The sequence below is a fragment of the Melozone crissalis genome, unplaced genomic scaffold, assembly GCF_028551555.1.
Source record: "Melozone crissalis strain CALT ecotype California unplaced genomic scaffold, PUWL_Pcris_2 ptg000036l_1, whole genome shotgun sequence".
Taxonomy (NCBI): Eukaryota; Metazoa; Chordata; class Aves; order Passeriformes; family Passerellidae; genus Melozone; species Melozone crissalis.
This window is the reverse complement of record NW_026535814.1, coordinates 13,039,299-13,054,087: the sequence shown is the minus strand read 5'-3', so window position 1 is coordinate 13,054,087 and position 14,789 is coordinate 13,039,299. Positions and strand designations below refer to the sequence as shown.

At 48.7% G+C, this 14,789-nt stretch overlaps 1 protein-coding gene across 1 annotated transcript; it reads left to right on the top strand.

The window, feature by feature from the left end:
- The first annotated feature begins 9,593 nt into the window (after positions 1–9,593).
- LOC128941553 (avidin-like) lies at positions 9,594–10,510 on the top strand. Its single transcript, XM_054283388.1, has 3 exons — positions 9,594–9,701; positions 9,798–10,005; positions 10,386–10,510. The coding sequence occupies exons 1-3, from the start codon at positions 9,627–9,629 to the stop codon at positions 10,508–10,510; spliced, it is 408 nt and encodes a 135-aa protein (XP_054139363.1). The 5' UTR covers positions 9,594–9,626.
- The last annotated feature ends 4,279 nt before the right edge of the window (positions 10,511–14,789 follow it).

Sequence of the window (14,789 nt, the reverse complement as noted above, 5' to 3'; positions counted from 1 at the left end):
CTGGGGATCAGATCCTCGTGGGAGCCCTTAGGGCCTGCTGATCCCTTGCAGTTGTTGCCCCTCCCACTCAGTCGTCCTGGTCTCACCGCTGGGGATGACTCCCGTAGTCAGGGCGAGAGGCTCCAAAGGTGTTCCGCATCTCTGAAGGCTCAGCACTCGGCTCCTCACGTCCAGACATCACTCCAGTCTCTCAACTCTTATTTGGCTCGTTGTTTTAGGGGTTTCTCCATGGGTTTGGAGTCGGGAGTCCCACAAAGCATTCTGGTCTTTGGAGTCACTTTGCATAACCCCCTCACCTTCTCAGGTGTCTTCTACTGTTCGGGAAGGTTCCCACCCTTCACTGTGTCAGAGAAGGGCCATTACCTCGCCCTAGCCAGGGCTTTTACTAATACAAAAACAACCATTAATGACAACGACCCGTAATTACCATAACACAGGCAGCAGCCCAGCAGTAGTGGTAACTTTTTTCTCACAGAAAAAAATCAACTGAATTTTTGTTCATAACAGGCTGGGTCTGGGCCATTTGGCCCGGTTATGTGGGCCGGGGCCTCTGCCACACCTACTGTTGGGTTTGGGGGCTTTGATCCCCCTTCCCGGACCTGGGCCACCATTCTGTGGGCCAGGTCTAGGATTCCTGGTCCATCCAGCAGGGCCAGGACCCCTGCAGGGTCCTAAAGGCTACTGCTGCTGCAGTTCTATCAACAACAACAACAACAAAAACCAAAACAAACAAACAAAAAAACAAACAAAAAACCCAAAAAACAAAAACCCAAAAAACCCCCCAAAAAGTGGAAAGAGCTACCAGCTCAAAAGCATCAAGTAGGCAAGAATTAGCCTCAGCCCAAGTGGATCAATTAAGGACTGTGGCCAAGGCATTCCAGAAATTTTATTAAAATTGTTTGATAACTGTCAGTGGATTTTAAATAATTATTGATGGATTTTCTTTAGCAGTTCTTTGTTTCAGGATCCTGCAAGCCTGTTTCAGGACCAAAAAGGACCCTTCAGAGATGTAAGAGAACAGCATCACCAGTCGATGGACTTTGTCCTGAAACTCAGTTGTTTGGACTTGAAACAATGAACTTTCTTTGCATGGTTTTTTGCATTTTCTTATATAGTAAGCCTTGTTTTAGTGATACGATAGAATTTGATGTTATACAGGTAAAGAATCATCTTGACCATTCCATATGGGCACTTGATTGAGGTTTTGATTTGCAACAGATAAACCTCTTGAGATGTGTTTGTTCTCTCTTCTGCAAGGGTCAGCAGAAGAATCACAAGCACTGGTTTTTTTAAATTTTGATTATATAAAGAAGGGTGAAATGTGACCATGATATATTCTGAAAACTCTTCTTTGCCCAGGACTTTTCTACTGAGAAGCTGAGAAGCTTCAGAAAAGAAATGTAAACAACTATTATCTGAATCCACTGGAATGTGGTCTGGACATTGTTTACCAATAGGTGCAACTTTGATTGGTTCCATGTGAATCGTTTTTACATAATGACCAATCACAGCCAGCTGTGTTGGACTCTGAGTCCGTCACGTGTTTTTATTATCGTTTTCCCTTCAAGCCTTCTAATGTATTCTTTTCTCTATTGTTTTAGTATAGTTTTAGTATAGCATTTTTAATATGATATAATATAATAAAATAATAAATCAGCCTTCTGAGAAACATGGAGTCAGATTCTTAATCTCTTGCCTCATACTGGGGAACTCCAAACACCACCAGGGTTTATTTAATAAACATTGCCTGAAGCTCCCATTCTGCCTGTGGCACTGTCCCAGATAGTCACCCCCACAATCCCATGTCCCGCATCCCCTCCATCTCCCCAGGCAGGGGCAGATGTGTGGGCCAGTTCCACGGCCCCTCTGGGTGCCACGACGGACTAGGAGTGCCAACCAGGGGACTCCCAGCATGGGCAGGGGGTGCTGTCACTGCTGTACCTGGGAGCTGCCGCTGCACAGTGAAGCCAAAGCTGGGCAGCTCTTGGCTGCTGGGCTCCTTGCAGGGGTGACAGCAGGATCTGCTTGTTGGTGGCTGCTGCTGCGCTGTGCCAGGAGCCCAAGGAGGTCCCAGCTGTGTTCAGGGCCAAAAGGGTCATGTAAGAGCCCAGCTCGTTTCTCCACAGGCCCTGCAGGTGAGCCTGGGGCTTGTGTGGTGGCTCGGTCAGTGCCCAGGCTCAGTCCCACGTTCAGCCTGGCTGAGCAGGGCATGTGTGTCCCATGGCACAGCCCCTCGCCTTGGCAGCTGTGACCAGCGCATGGGCAGCCCTCAGGAGAGCAACCCTCAGCCTCTGGGCAGGGCAGCAGAGCTGGAGGTACCCGGTGGAAGGGGGAGGTGACCCACAGCAGCCCCAGCAAAGCACAGCCAGAGCTGGCAGCCTCCTTGATCATGGACACTGCCCTGTGGCATGGCCCAGCATGGTAGAGGACGGTGCACCCAGAACCTGCAGCCCCTCAGGCAAAACCTTTGTGTGCTGGGGTGGCAGAGCATGGCACAGAGAAAACACACACCACGGGGATGGCACAGCCAGGGCATGCAGCCCCTCACCCTCACCCTGCACCTGGGACAGCTCAGCACAGCACAGCTCAGCACGGCTCAGCACAGCCAGACTGCCCCAGGGCTGCTCTCGCCTCCCTGGATGCAGCAGAACGGGCCATGAGCAGGGCCAGGGCAAGCAGCAGCAGCAGCCCTGGGTGCCCATGGTGCTGGTGGCCGTGTGTGGTGCCCAGACTCTGCTCCTTTTATATCAGAGGGGGCTGAGCCTCCTGCCAAGGGACACCCATGAGATAGGAGAGCCCCGATCCCTCTGGACGGTGATGGAGTCTCAGGGGAACACTGAGTGAGCTGGCAGGGAGCACAGCGAGGGCAGCAAGTGAGAAGAGCATTAAAGATACCACAGGCAGAGTGTGGAGCTTTGAGGACACCACAGGAAACACGTTGGATCTCTGGGACACCACAGAAAGGGTGGAGGAGTTCTGGGGACACCACAAGAAGGGCTTTTATCTCTTTCTGGCCATGGCAGGACTTCTTCAGTGCCAAAGTGCATCCTTAATCTTCAATAGCTATCAGGGCTGGCAGATATGAAGTAGCCTCTCCCTCTCCCTCTCCCTCTCCCTCTCCCTCTCCCTCTCCCTCTCCCTCATCATTATGCTGCCCTAGTGCTGCCATTGGTGACAAATGCCCTTTTTTTGCTCCCAGGGGAGAATTTCTGGCCAGAGGAATAATGTTACACGGCAAGAGCAAGGTGCCATATGTGGCCCTCCTGCACCCGCTGGTATCTTCCCTTGTCAGAGCCTACAGCAAATGAAGGGAGAAAAAGATGCAAAGAAACTCTCCCTTGGGGACCCTTGTGATAGGAAGGATTGATGAACCTGACACCATATTTTCCGAAGGCTAATTTAATATTTTATTATACTATATTATATTAAAAAATACTGTACTAAAGTATACTAAACAATACAGAAAGGATACTTACAGAATGCTAAAGAGATAATACTGAAAACTCGTGACTCTTTCCAGAGCCTTGACAGCTTGGCACTTATTGGCCAATTAGTCAAAACAGCTCACACCAGAAACCTAATGAGACAATCACCTGTTGGTAAACAATCTCCAACCACATTCCAAAGGAACAAAGCACAGGAGTAGCAAATGAGATAATGATTGTTTTCTTTATTCTCTGAAGTTTCTCAGCCTCCCAGGTGAAAAATCCTGGGCAAAGGGATTTTTTACAAAATATGAATGTGATATCTCAACCTTTCTCAGTGTAATTAAAATAAAAAATCTGCATTTGTAATTCTTTTGCCTGGGCCCATGCAGAAGAGAGAACAGACACATCTTGAGAAGTTTATCCGTTGCCAATCACAACCTCAATCAAGTGCTGACATAGAATGATCAAGGAGATTCTTTACCTGTAGAACATCAACTCCTATTATATCACTAAAACAAGGTTTACAATATAAAAAATCCAAACAACAATGCAAAGAATGTTCATTGTTTCAAGTCCAAACAGCTGAATTTCAGGAGAAGGCCCATTGACTGGAGATGTTGCTCTTTGACATCTTTGAAAGTCCCTTTTGGTCCCGATACAGGCTTGCAGAATCCTGAAACAAAGAACTACTAAAGAAAAAATCATGTGGGAGTGACCATCTCTCATTTTAGCTTCACTTTTTGCATCACAAGTTGCTTCTGCCAAAGCCCTCGCTCAGTTAAAACAATTAGCCTGTTGAACAGGGAAACAATTAACATTACCTCCAAGGTGCTAGATAAGCTCACCACTGATGTTGACAGTGTAGGACATGCTGTATTACAAAATCGAGTAGCTATTGATTTTTTGTTACTAGCACAAGACATGGCTGTGAAGATTTTGAAGGAATGCGCTGTATGAATCTTTCTGATCATTCTGAATCCATTGAGAAAAAGCTTTTCCAACAGCAAAATAATATGAAGAAACTCATCGTTGTTAAAAGTTCTTTTGACAAATGGCTTAAAGAATTGGGAATCACTGGCTGGTTGAGAACCTTATTGATAGAAGGAGTTTGGTTTCTTGCTGTTATTTTTGCTGCGCTTGTTATTCTCTGTTGCATTCTTTCTTGTATGAAAAAGAGTTTAGAATCAATTGTTAAATGAGCCTGGGTTGTCCAAAAAGAAAAAAGGGGATGCGTAGAAGAATTCTTGGCAGAACAAGGGCATGCTATACTCTTACAAGAACTGGACAACCCTGGCCTGCAGATTACAGAGTTACTTTGAAGACCATGTACTGTCCTCAGAACAAGATAGACTACTGTCCTCGAATAGATACAACAAGGAAGAATACACATTGTGCAAAAATGAAGCCAGATGCCAAATACGATATGAGAACTGCTAATTTAGCACACCTTAGCTAAAAAAGCTTAGAGCATGACAACCAAACAGTAAATAACATATATGTGTCAATTGAGCCATTTAACCAATGAACATTAGGCAGTAGTGGCGTAAAACAGTGTATAGACAAGCATAATTATGCCAAAATTGCTTAATAAAGTAGAATGACATGTAGTCATTTTGGTGTGATTGTCGTTACTCAGCTGACTCTCTGTGGGACCCTCTTCATTAGATAGTTACCAAACAATAGTGAAAAAATGTCTGGAATGCCCTGGCCACAGCCCTTAATAGAACCACTTGGGCTGAGGCTGTCTCATGGCTTTCCAGCACTTTGAGCTGGTAGCTCTTTCTACCTTTGGTTTTTTTTCCCCCTCAGAAAGAACAGAAGCAGCAGCAGAGGCTTTTTTGAACCCTGCACCACTGGGCAGAGCAGAGTCCCTGGCCCTGGTCTTGGTGGGTGAACCGAGGACCCCAGATCTGGCCCATGGAGCGGTGGCCTGGGCCTGGGCCCCGGTGAGCGAGCCGAACAGCCCAGACCTGGCCCGCGGGGCAGGGTCTTTGCTCTCACAGCCCACCCCCACCACGCTGCCAGTGCTTTGGCAACAGGAGTGACCAAAGGCCTCCTCCCCCCAGAACCGCCACTGCACGATGGCAGGTGGGAAGAAGAAGCTTTCCTGGGGATCTCCGTCCCAGACCTGGGGGTCTTCTTTCCGCAGAACAAGCGAGAGATGCCCACGTTCTGCTCTGTCCCCCTCCCCTACGATTCAAATGCCAGTGTTTCCACTCTCTGCTCCATACCCCCCGAGCTTGGGACCAGAGGTAATCCCTCCAGAAATCACCTCCCCCACGCCCCTGGCACCTACCGGAGGAGTCAGGCATTCCGAACCCCAGCAAAAACCCACTGACCAAGTGAAAATGCTGTTTTCCAGAAAAGCAGTGAGTTTCAAAGTTCAGCCAGGAGGTGTCTGCAAACAGCTGTGGAGCTGTGCTGCCTCTGCTGGGGGAGCTGCTGGTGCCTTCTCTTGCTGCCCCAGCCGCTGCTCCAGGGGCAGACAGCGCTGTCAGATGAGCTCAGAGGGGACGCTGGAACGGTCGCAGGCTCGGACACAGACACTGATGAGGAGGATGGAGCCTCTGAAGACAGCAGCGGGGGCAGAGGCGCGTACAGAAGCACTGCCGTGGTCTCTCTTGGTTCCTGGCGCGGGCTCAGCCGCTGTGGGAAGGGTTGGCAGGCTGATTGCAGGCACCAAATCTGACCTCAGAGCGGCGGGTGCTGCTTTCGCAAGCGCCGCATCACGCGCCGTGGCTTCCCCTGGATGCAGGGGGGGCGACACAGGTGAGCTCAGCATCCCCGCGGAGCTGTTGCTTAGCAACACGTCAGCATCCGCAGGGAGCGGTTCCGGATGAGGTGGGAGTGGCGGGGCAAGTGTCGCAGCAGTCGGCGGGGCTGGCAGGAGCGGCGAAACGGGCTAGGGCGGGGTCACCACGATTGGAACTGTGAAAAATGCATGTATTTTATCATTGGCTTTTCGCAAATATTAAAATGAATATTATATGTGTTGTGTTAGAAAGTGATGCTGTATTAATTTTCTTAAGTACTGTGTTAAATATAGTTTTAGGTTATAAAAATTGTTAAAATAGAAACTATGCTATGTAAGATGCTTTGTTTAAAAGAAAGGACCGGCAACGAGATAGCAGCCACGGGACACCTAAATCTTTCAGAGAAAAAGAATTTATTGCCTTCTTATCAGAAGAAATGAACTTCTTCCTGCCTTGAAGGCACTATTAGGATTAGAGGGAAGAAGTTGATGAGGACCAGATGGAACCCTGTGTTTGAATGGAATTTATGCATCATATATGAAGTGTATGAATATGCAACAGGCTGTTGTTCTTAAGGGTTAATCCTTTGTTAACTGGCGTCCTTTTTGGGCTCGTGATGGCCAGAAAAAGGCACTCGGACATCTGTAACTCTTAGTATTTATTGTCTTATATTGTCCTAATTCAATTTGTCCAAATTGTTATTACTCTAATTGAGTTACTATTTTTTTAAACCATTTTATTACTATTAAACTCTAAAAAATTTTAAAACCAAGTGATTGGCGTTTTTCAAAGGGACGATGACAAACTGTGCAGGAGGCCTGTCCACGGGCTGCTCTCTCAACCTTGGAAGGAGTGAAGGAGGCGGCAGAATCAGCGCAGGGTCAGCCCCTGTCAGCACGGCATGCTATTGTGAATTCAATTGCAGGCTGCGATGCAGAGAGATCTGGTGCACCGGTCAGCGCAATGCTGGCGGCAGCCTCCCTTACTGAGGGTGAAGGTAACGAGGCTGGCTCACACGCCCAATGGGAGAAAGGAGAAGGAGAAGGGTCATCTCCTTTTGCACGTGCTCCAGAGAGGCAGAAACAAACTTCTCAGCCGCGGGCAAAACCGTTCCTCCTTGTGCTGCAGGAGGGGTGGTGTGGAGAGTTTTTGTGCAGACGTGGCTTGAGGGAAAAAGGCCATGATCATATACAGCTGGTTAAGTAGTAAAAATGCAGCTGTAAGCAGTAAGTTCTCAGCCTTCTGATTACAAGAAAACATCAACACTGTGTCCTTGAGCAGGTAGTAAGACAACAACAGCAGGATGCAAAAACAAGTACTAGTCTCAACAGAAAACCACAAAGCATCCTGAGAATGTAGCTACAAAAAAGGAGCTGACATTTAATCTGTAGCCAATGATGAGCTTAGCTTTTGCAATATGTATGAGCTTAATTAACGCTATTATAAAAGCATGTAAGCTGGATCAATAAATTTGAGACTCAATGATCATCAATAGGATGTGCTTGTCTCCCTTCGCTCTGACAGGGTGGGATCCCGCAGTTTCTGTCCCTGCACGGATTCTTCTCCTGCTGGCTCTGGCGGGAGGCTGCCCCTTGCGCAAGGCAAGGTGCCCCTCCAACGGGGCTTTCCTTCTCAGAGCAGAGAAAAGAGCGGCATATGCTGGAAAAATTTGAGATACTCCCTCACCCCACTCATAGTTCTCCCTAAAATAGAGATCCAGTGACTGCCAGGCTCTTGGGTCCAGGGAGGACCTCATATTTGTGAAAAGAACACAAGTCTTTGCCCGTCTGAAAAACTTATAGAAATGTCTCTTCACCACATGAATTCTGTCCTGCTGAGCCCAAAATCTCCACATCGAAATAATGTCCTCCTCTGATGGAAAAAATTGAACTTCTCTTTCTGAGGGCACCTCCTCCCAACCATCACCCCACATTTTGCAAACGACAGTGTTGTCAGGAGGGGAAGAGTTTCACTGACTGGGGGCTATGTACAAACCACAAATGGGATGGGACTGCGAGGAATGCATCTTGAGCTGTTTTATTTTCCAGCATCAGTCTCATTACATGTTTATGACAATGGGAAGATGCCATCAGCTCACATCCCAAGTGGCAGACCAAGAACTTAACGTTACAACTTTAAAAGTTTTTTGACCAATCTCACAAAGCAAAAGCATACTGACAGTAGTTCTATCCAACCACTATAAGCACACCTACCTTAGGTTAAAACACTGCATGCTTATTTTAAATACAATACCTACTGGTAAGCCTTAAAACACAATGCACAGAGTTCCATTATTAAGCTTAGAACTTCCTAATATCTTGCTAGATATATTTTTATGCAACTGAGGGAGTTATTCTAGAAAAGCGTTTATACACAGACCATTGCTCAATTTGTCCTACTTTTCTCCTTCTTACATAATTTTTCTGCTGACCTTTCTTATGGCTACTGCTTATCTCTAATCACAGTTCTGCTGTGTCCAAGGCCTGCCTTTTGCAGCTTTCCCAAAACCTTCTGATTTTAAGGATTCCCATAGAAGAGCTAGCAGAACCTTGGAACAGTGTCCAGTGTCAGCAGGCTGCTCAGGATTCACAGGGTCCTAGAGGCTGTCCTGTGGCTCCACAAAGGGTCTCTGGATACTTCCCAAGAGGATTCAACAGATCCTCGTGTGTTGAGCCTGGGCTGTGAACTGCTTCCGATTTCAGGGTCTTGGTTCTTCAGGTCCAGGTTGCAGCCAACAAATGGGCTCATTACTTATTGCATTTGTGGCAACCCTCATGGCAGGAAGGAATGGTGAATCTGACTCCAAGTTCTTAGAAGGCTAATTTATTATTTTATGATACTATATTGTGTTAAAGAATACTACACTAAACTATACTAAAGAGTACAGAAAGGATATTTACAGAATGCTAAAGAGATAGTAATGAAAACTCATTACTCTTTCCAGAGTCTCAACACACATTGGCACTGACTGACCAATTAGTCAAAACAGCTCACACCGGAAACCCAATGAAACGATCCCCTGTTGGTAAACAAACCCCAAACACATTCCAAAGGAATAAAACACAGGAGTAGCAAATGAGATAATTATCGGGTTCTTATACTCCAAGTCTTCTCAGCTTCCCAGGAGAAAAATCCTAGGCAAAGGGATTTTTCAAAAAATGTGAAAGTGACACTGGAGGGGTATTGTGGCACCACAATAGTGGACCATGTCACCTGGCTCTCCACCTGCATTTATCTTGGAACAAAGGCATTCTGGGAAGATCAACTGTCACCAGCCCCTCTGATAGCTGATAAATTTGGGGACAGCCACATGGCACAACATCCTGGCCAGAGGCACCACCCACAGCCCATCTGGCAGCAATAAAAAGGAGAGGGAGCAGGAGCCTCAACAGAGACCTGCAAGGAGCACATCCCCAGGTCCATCAGCTGCCTGCCTGCTGCAGAGATGGTGCAAGCAACTCCCTTGCTCCTCGTGCTCTTCCTGGCCCTGGGGGCTCATGGCCTCCAGGCTACCCAGCAGGTACCATCAGGGCTGGGATGTACAGGGTGGGGTGGGCAGGGGGGCTGTGGCTGCAGGCTGTGCTGTGCCACAAGTGCTGAGTTCTTTCCTCTCCAGTGTAAGCTGACTGGGCAATGGAAGAATGACTTGGGCTCCAACATGACCATTGATGAAGTAAAGGAAAATGGTGACTTCACTGGCAAGTACCTCACATCTGTGTCAGCTTCCCCAGGAGAGATCAAGGAATCACCTCTGGTGGGGTCCCAGCGGCTCCCATATTGGAGCCAGCCCACCTTTGGTTTCACTGTCCACTGGAATTTTACAGGTATGTAGACATTTTTTAGCATCCTTGCTGTGTCCCCAGACCTTCCCTCTGCCCCCCCTGCAGTGTCCTTGCTGATTCCCTGCCTTCCCCTGCACTATCCCCACTGCTCTCCGTCCCTGCAGCTCCCCCATCCCTGTCCCTGGAGCTCCTCGGCTGCTGCCAGCTCCAGCGGCTGCAGGAGGGGCAGCAGGGGCTGGAGCCTGCACTGCCTGCCCATGTCCGTGTGACACCCCAGCCCTGTGAGCCCTCCTGCTGCTTTCCCCATCCCCTTTGTGCCCAGAGGCCGGGGAGAGCAGGGGTCTACTGTCCCCTGTGCTGGGACAGGCACTGACCTGCCACCTTGGCCACGCTCCCCTTCACCTCCTGTCCTGTCCCCACAGATACCATCACTGTTTTCACGGGCCAGTGCTTTGTGGATGCTAATGGAAAGGAGGTTTTGAAGACCATGTGGCTGCTGAGGTCACACGTACGGAGCCGCACAGATGACTGGAAAGCCACCTTGTGAGCTCTCTGTCCCTGCCCTGCACACGTACCCTGTGCACTCCTGAGGGGTTTGGGCTGTCACAAATATATGATTTGGGTCACTTAGGAGTCACTCTCACAGGCGTTGGCAAAAGGAAGTTTAATCTCTGTTTGCAAAAACAGGACTTAGCAAATCTCCATGGCAAGATTCACTTGATTGCTTTGTGCAGGGGTAAAACATAGGAAGGAGAAAATGGGTTAAAATCAATCTAGAATGATTTACATGGAGGCAAGAGATGGAGAAGGAGATGAGAGACCCTTCAAAGGAATCAGAAAGTTCAGGAAGGTGCCCTCTGCTTTCTAAACTACTGATGGATCTGAGCTGGGGCTGGTTCCGCTCTCAGTCTCAGACCTGCTCTATGGTTTCTGTCTACAGGACATGGCTGCACTTAACCATTGACTAATTTAACATTGATAAGGTGATTTGGGAGGGTTTACCACAACTACAGCAGAGATTTAATTCTAGATCCAGGCTGGCATTGAGGGGCCACACTTAGGAATGCTGTGGTAAAGTCATGGGATGATTTGACCTTAGTCATCAGTCAGTCTTCATCCTGGATGTAGTGTGAGATGGCAACTACAGGAAATTTCACAGTTACAGTAATGATAACATTGTTCCACTTGGGCTGTGATTCAGGCAAGTAATTCCCCAAGGCTTTTGGAATATTGGTTTGCTTGATAAAGCAACAGAAGGACTTGGTGTGCAAAGTGTATGTGACAAGCTCGAGGGAAACTTCACCACCTGAGAGGCATTTCCAAAGCCCAAGGCCTAAGAAGTACTCCTGAATGGCCCAGGGTGGGGATGAAGGGCGGTGCTCCCAGCCTGTGGTGCTCAGCATTTGGCAGAGCTGCTGCCAGTGTGAAAGTGAGGGAGGACAGGGTGCTTGTGCACAGCTTCCCTGGGCGTCCTGACAAGGTGCAAATGTTTTGGGAGGATACAGGGCTGGGTGGGCACTGGGGCACTCTCATATCCCGCCCTTCATTTCCTCTGTCTGTGTCCCCTCAGGGTTGGCTACAACATATTCTGGCGCAAGGAAGATCTCAAGGATTGAGGGCTGGTAGCATTGGAGCTCCCAGAGAAGAGGAAGAGCCAGGTTGTAGCCCATCCTCCTGTTTCAGCACATCCTTTAGCACCTCCTTAAGCACCTCCTTCAGCACCTCCTTTAATACTTCCTTTAGTATCCCCTTTAGCACCTCCTTTAGCATCTCTCTTAGCACCTTTAGCATCTTTATTCTCCCAATAAAGCTTTTCTGCAAACACACTGTCTCCGCTCTATCACCAATCAGTGCCCCTGTTCCCTTTCCTCAGTATTGGCCTCTCTTGCCACTATCCCTGAAGGCCATTGTGTGACCCTCCCTGGCTTGGGCTCCTCTTTGTCAGCCCACCCATCACATGGAGCTCCTTGAGACCCCAGCTGCTGCAGGCCAGCAGGACCCTGCTCAGCCTGGAGTGATGGCCCGTGGCCCATGGCCCACTGGGCATCTGCAAACAGCTCCAAGTCTGCTGTGCAAGGGGCAAGGACAGAGCTGGGAAGACCAGGGGCTCCCCCAGGGCAGGCAGAGCCAGCTGGGCACCCCCAGCATGGCAAGAGGGCATCCCCAGTGCTGGGCACAGAGCTGCTGGGGCAGCAACAGTCCAGGGCTGCAAGTGCTGGGCACAGCAGAGCGGCTGCAGGGGGATGCTGGCTCCAAGGCACACATCTCTGCAGCAGCAGCAGCAGCAGCAGCAGCAGGTGTCCCCAAGGCTCTGTCTCTTCCCCAGGTGAAGGCCTGAGCAGGCAGCAAGGCAGGGCTCTGGGGACACTCACCAATGTCATACTGCAGGCTGATCTGCAGCTTGGACCACAGCATGATGAGAGCGAAGGAGGCGTAGAAATGGACATCGTAGGTGTTGTACATCCAGTACTCCTGGCCTGGCAGGACAGGGCAGGTGGTGAGGGAAAGGAGACTGCCATGGGCAGGGGACAAGGGGCAAAGCTCCTCCCTCCACAGCGCCCTGGACAGGGGCATCTTTCCCAGCACAGGCAGGGGCTCCCATTCCAAGAGGGTTTCATTCTCTGCACAGAGCACCAGGCATGTGGGGAACACTCCATGCCCTATCCTTCAGGGCTGCAAGGGCTTTTCCTTGTGTAATATATGGTAGAGATAATTCATGCTGTTAATGTATAAAATATTGTAAGATCCAGACTATGTCTTTTGGCCACCCTGGCCGGGAGCAGTGTCTTATTCATATACATCTAGTTCCCAGACTTCATTGAGATAACATTGGGTTCTTTAACGAATTAATGGAAGCTTCCAGGGCGATGATCACCGTCTTCCCCAGGCCACCGGGACCACTCAAAAGTGATTTTTGTCCCAATGATTCCATCTACTACGATGATCAACGGTGCCACCCTAATGCATGTGAATGCTGACTTCCCCAAAGTTCTCTGACAACATCTCGACACCTGGACTGGATCTTTGTCTACCTCTGCACATGTAAAGCCTTGGTTATGCATGTGAAGAGACACAAAGAACATTCAGTCATCTCTGCCTCGGGCAGAATAAACTGTATAAGAACTTGTTGTGCTAAGCAGCATTCGTGAACAGGGGGAGAGTGTGACATTTGGGGGGTCAGATCCATGTGTTCACCCAGCCCCGATCCCAGGCTCAACACTGACCTTGGCTGTGGCGGTTTTTGATGACCGAAATTCGGTCTCGCAGACAAAGTAATAAATCTTTCCTAAATTTTCTTATAAGTTTGGCTCTCGATTTCATAATTTATAACAATCTGGTGACAACCTGACCTGAGTTGATATTGGGGTTCGGGACCACCTTCCCCCCTGGAAGGCGCCCCGCTGATTTCAGGGGTCCGAACGGGTTTGGAGTCCAAAAAACCAATCAAATTCACAAGAATTGAAATCCAAGCCAGAGCCAAGGGGGATGAACGGACCCAATTCTCAGCAAACTCAGAATGAGCCAGAGGTCTCCAAGCTGAGGTGTTCTTTTTCACTCAGAAAAATCAATGTGCATGAAGAAATCCACAGGGGAAAAGGAACCATAAATATCGTGTGGTTGAGTGAAGCGTGATTGAACGCGTGTGTGAGACGTGACTGTGTCACGGGGCGAGTGCAGACCCCACGATTGCAGTTCCACCATCCCGAGAGGGACATGGTCAATCAAGGCAGAAGCGGAAGGTTTTGCCTGACACACGAGACCCGAGGCTGGGGGGGAGTCTATAAATCTGAGAAATATGGTCATTCAGAGTATCTGGGAGGTGGTAACAAAGGGACAAAACATGAGCAAAACATGGTACTCCTAGAGTGCCAGGGGAAAGGTGAGACCCCCAGGGAAGGGCTGGAGAGACTGTGCAAAGGTCTGAGAATGTATTCAGGAACAGATCCTGACTCTCCGATGGGGAGGGTGTTGTTGAAAACGCAGTTTGTGGCGAAAGCTTGGGAAGATATTCAGAAAAAGCTAGAGAAGATAGATAGGTGGCAAGAACAGGAGTTGCAGGAACTGCTTTGGGAAGCCCAGAAAGTCTACATGAGATGGGATGAAGAGAAACAGAAGATCCAAGCCAAGGTTTTGGTGGCTGCAGTAAGGGAAGCACAAAAGCAGGAGCAAGGTAAGGATGCAGTGAAAAAGGCACCGGCGAAGAAACAGGGTTAATCATAGGGGAAGTGTTTGAGCAAGCAAAGGTGGGATTTTGAGTGGTATTACTGCAAACGGAAGGGACACATTCGAAGTATTTGTCCCAATAAAGACAAGGACCAGGCAATGTTTCAGGAAGATTAGGGGTGTCAGGGGCTTTTCAGTTTGGGGTTTGGAACATCGAGGGAGCCCTTGATAAAATTCAAAGTGGGACCCCACAGGGAAGAGATGTGGTTTGTGGTAGACTTGGGGGCAGAATGGACAACAGTGCAACAAATACCAAAGGGGTGCTCTCTGAGCAACGACTCCATGATGGTAACTGGAGCAAAAGGGGAACCTTTTGAGGTTCCAATCATAAAAGATGTGGAAATAGAAATGGAAAGTAAAAAGCACAAAGGAAATATATTGTTGCTTTGGGATGCTGATTTCAATTTGCTGGGGCAGGACATGATTGTGGCTCTGGAAATTGTGTTGGCAGTAGAAAAAATCCTGGCTCAAGGTGAGAATTTACAAACTCACCATCTAAGTTGAGGAAAAGGTAGACCCGAGAGTGTGGTATGTTCAGGGGGAGGCCGGGAGTCTTTACATAGAGCCGATTCGAGTCGAGATTGAGAGACTGGAAGACCCGA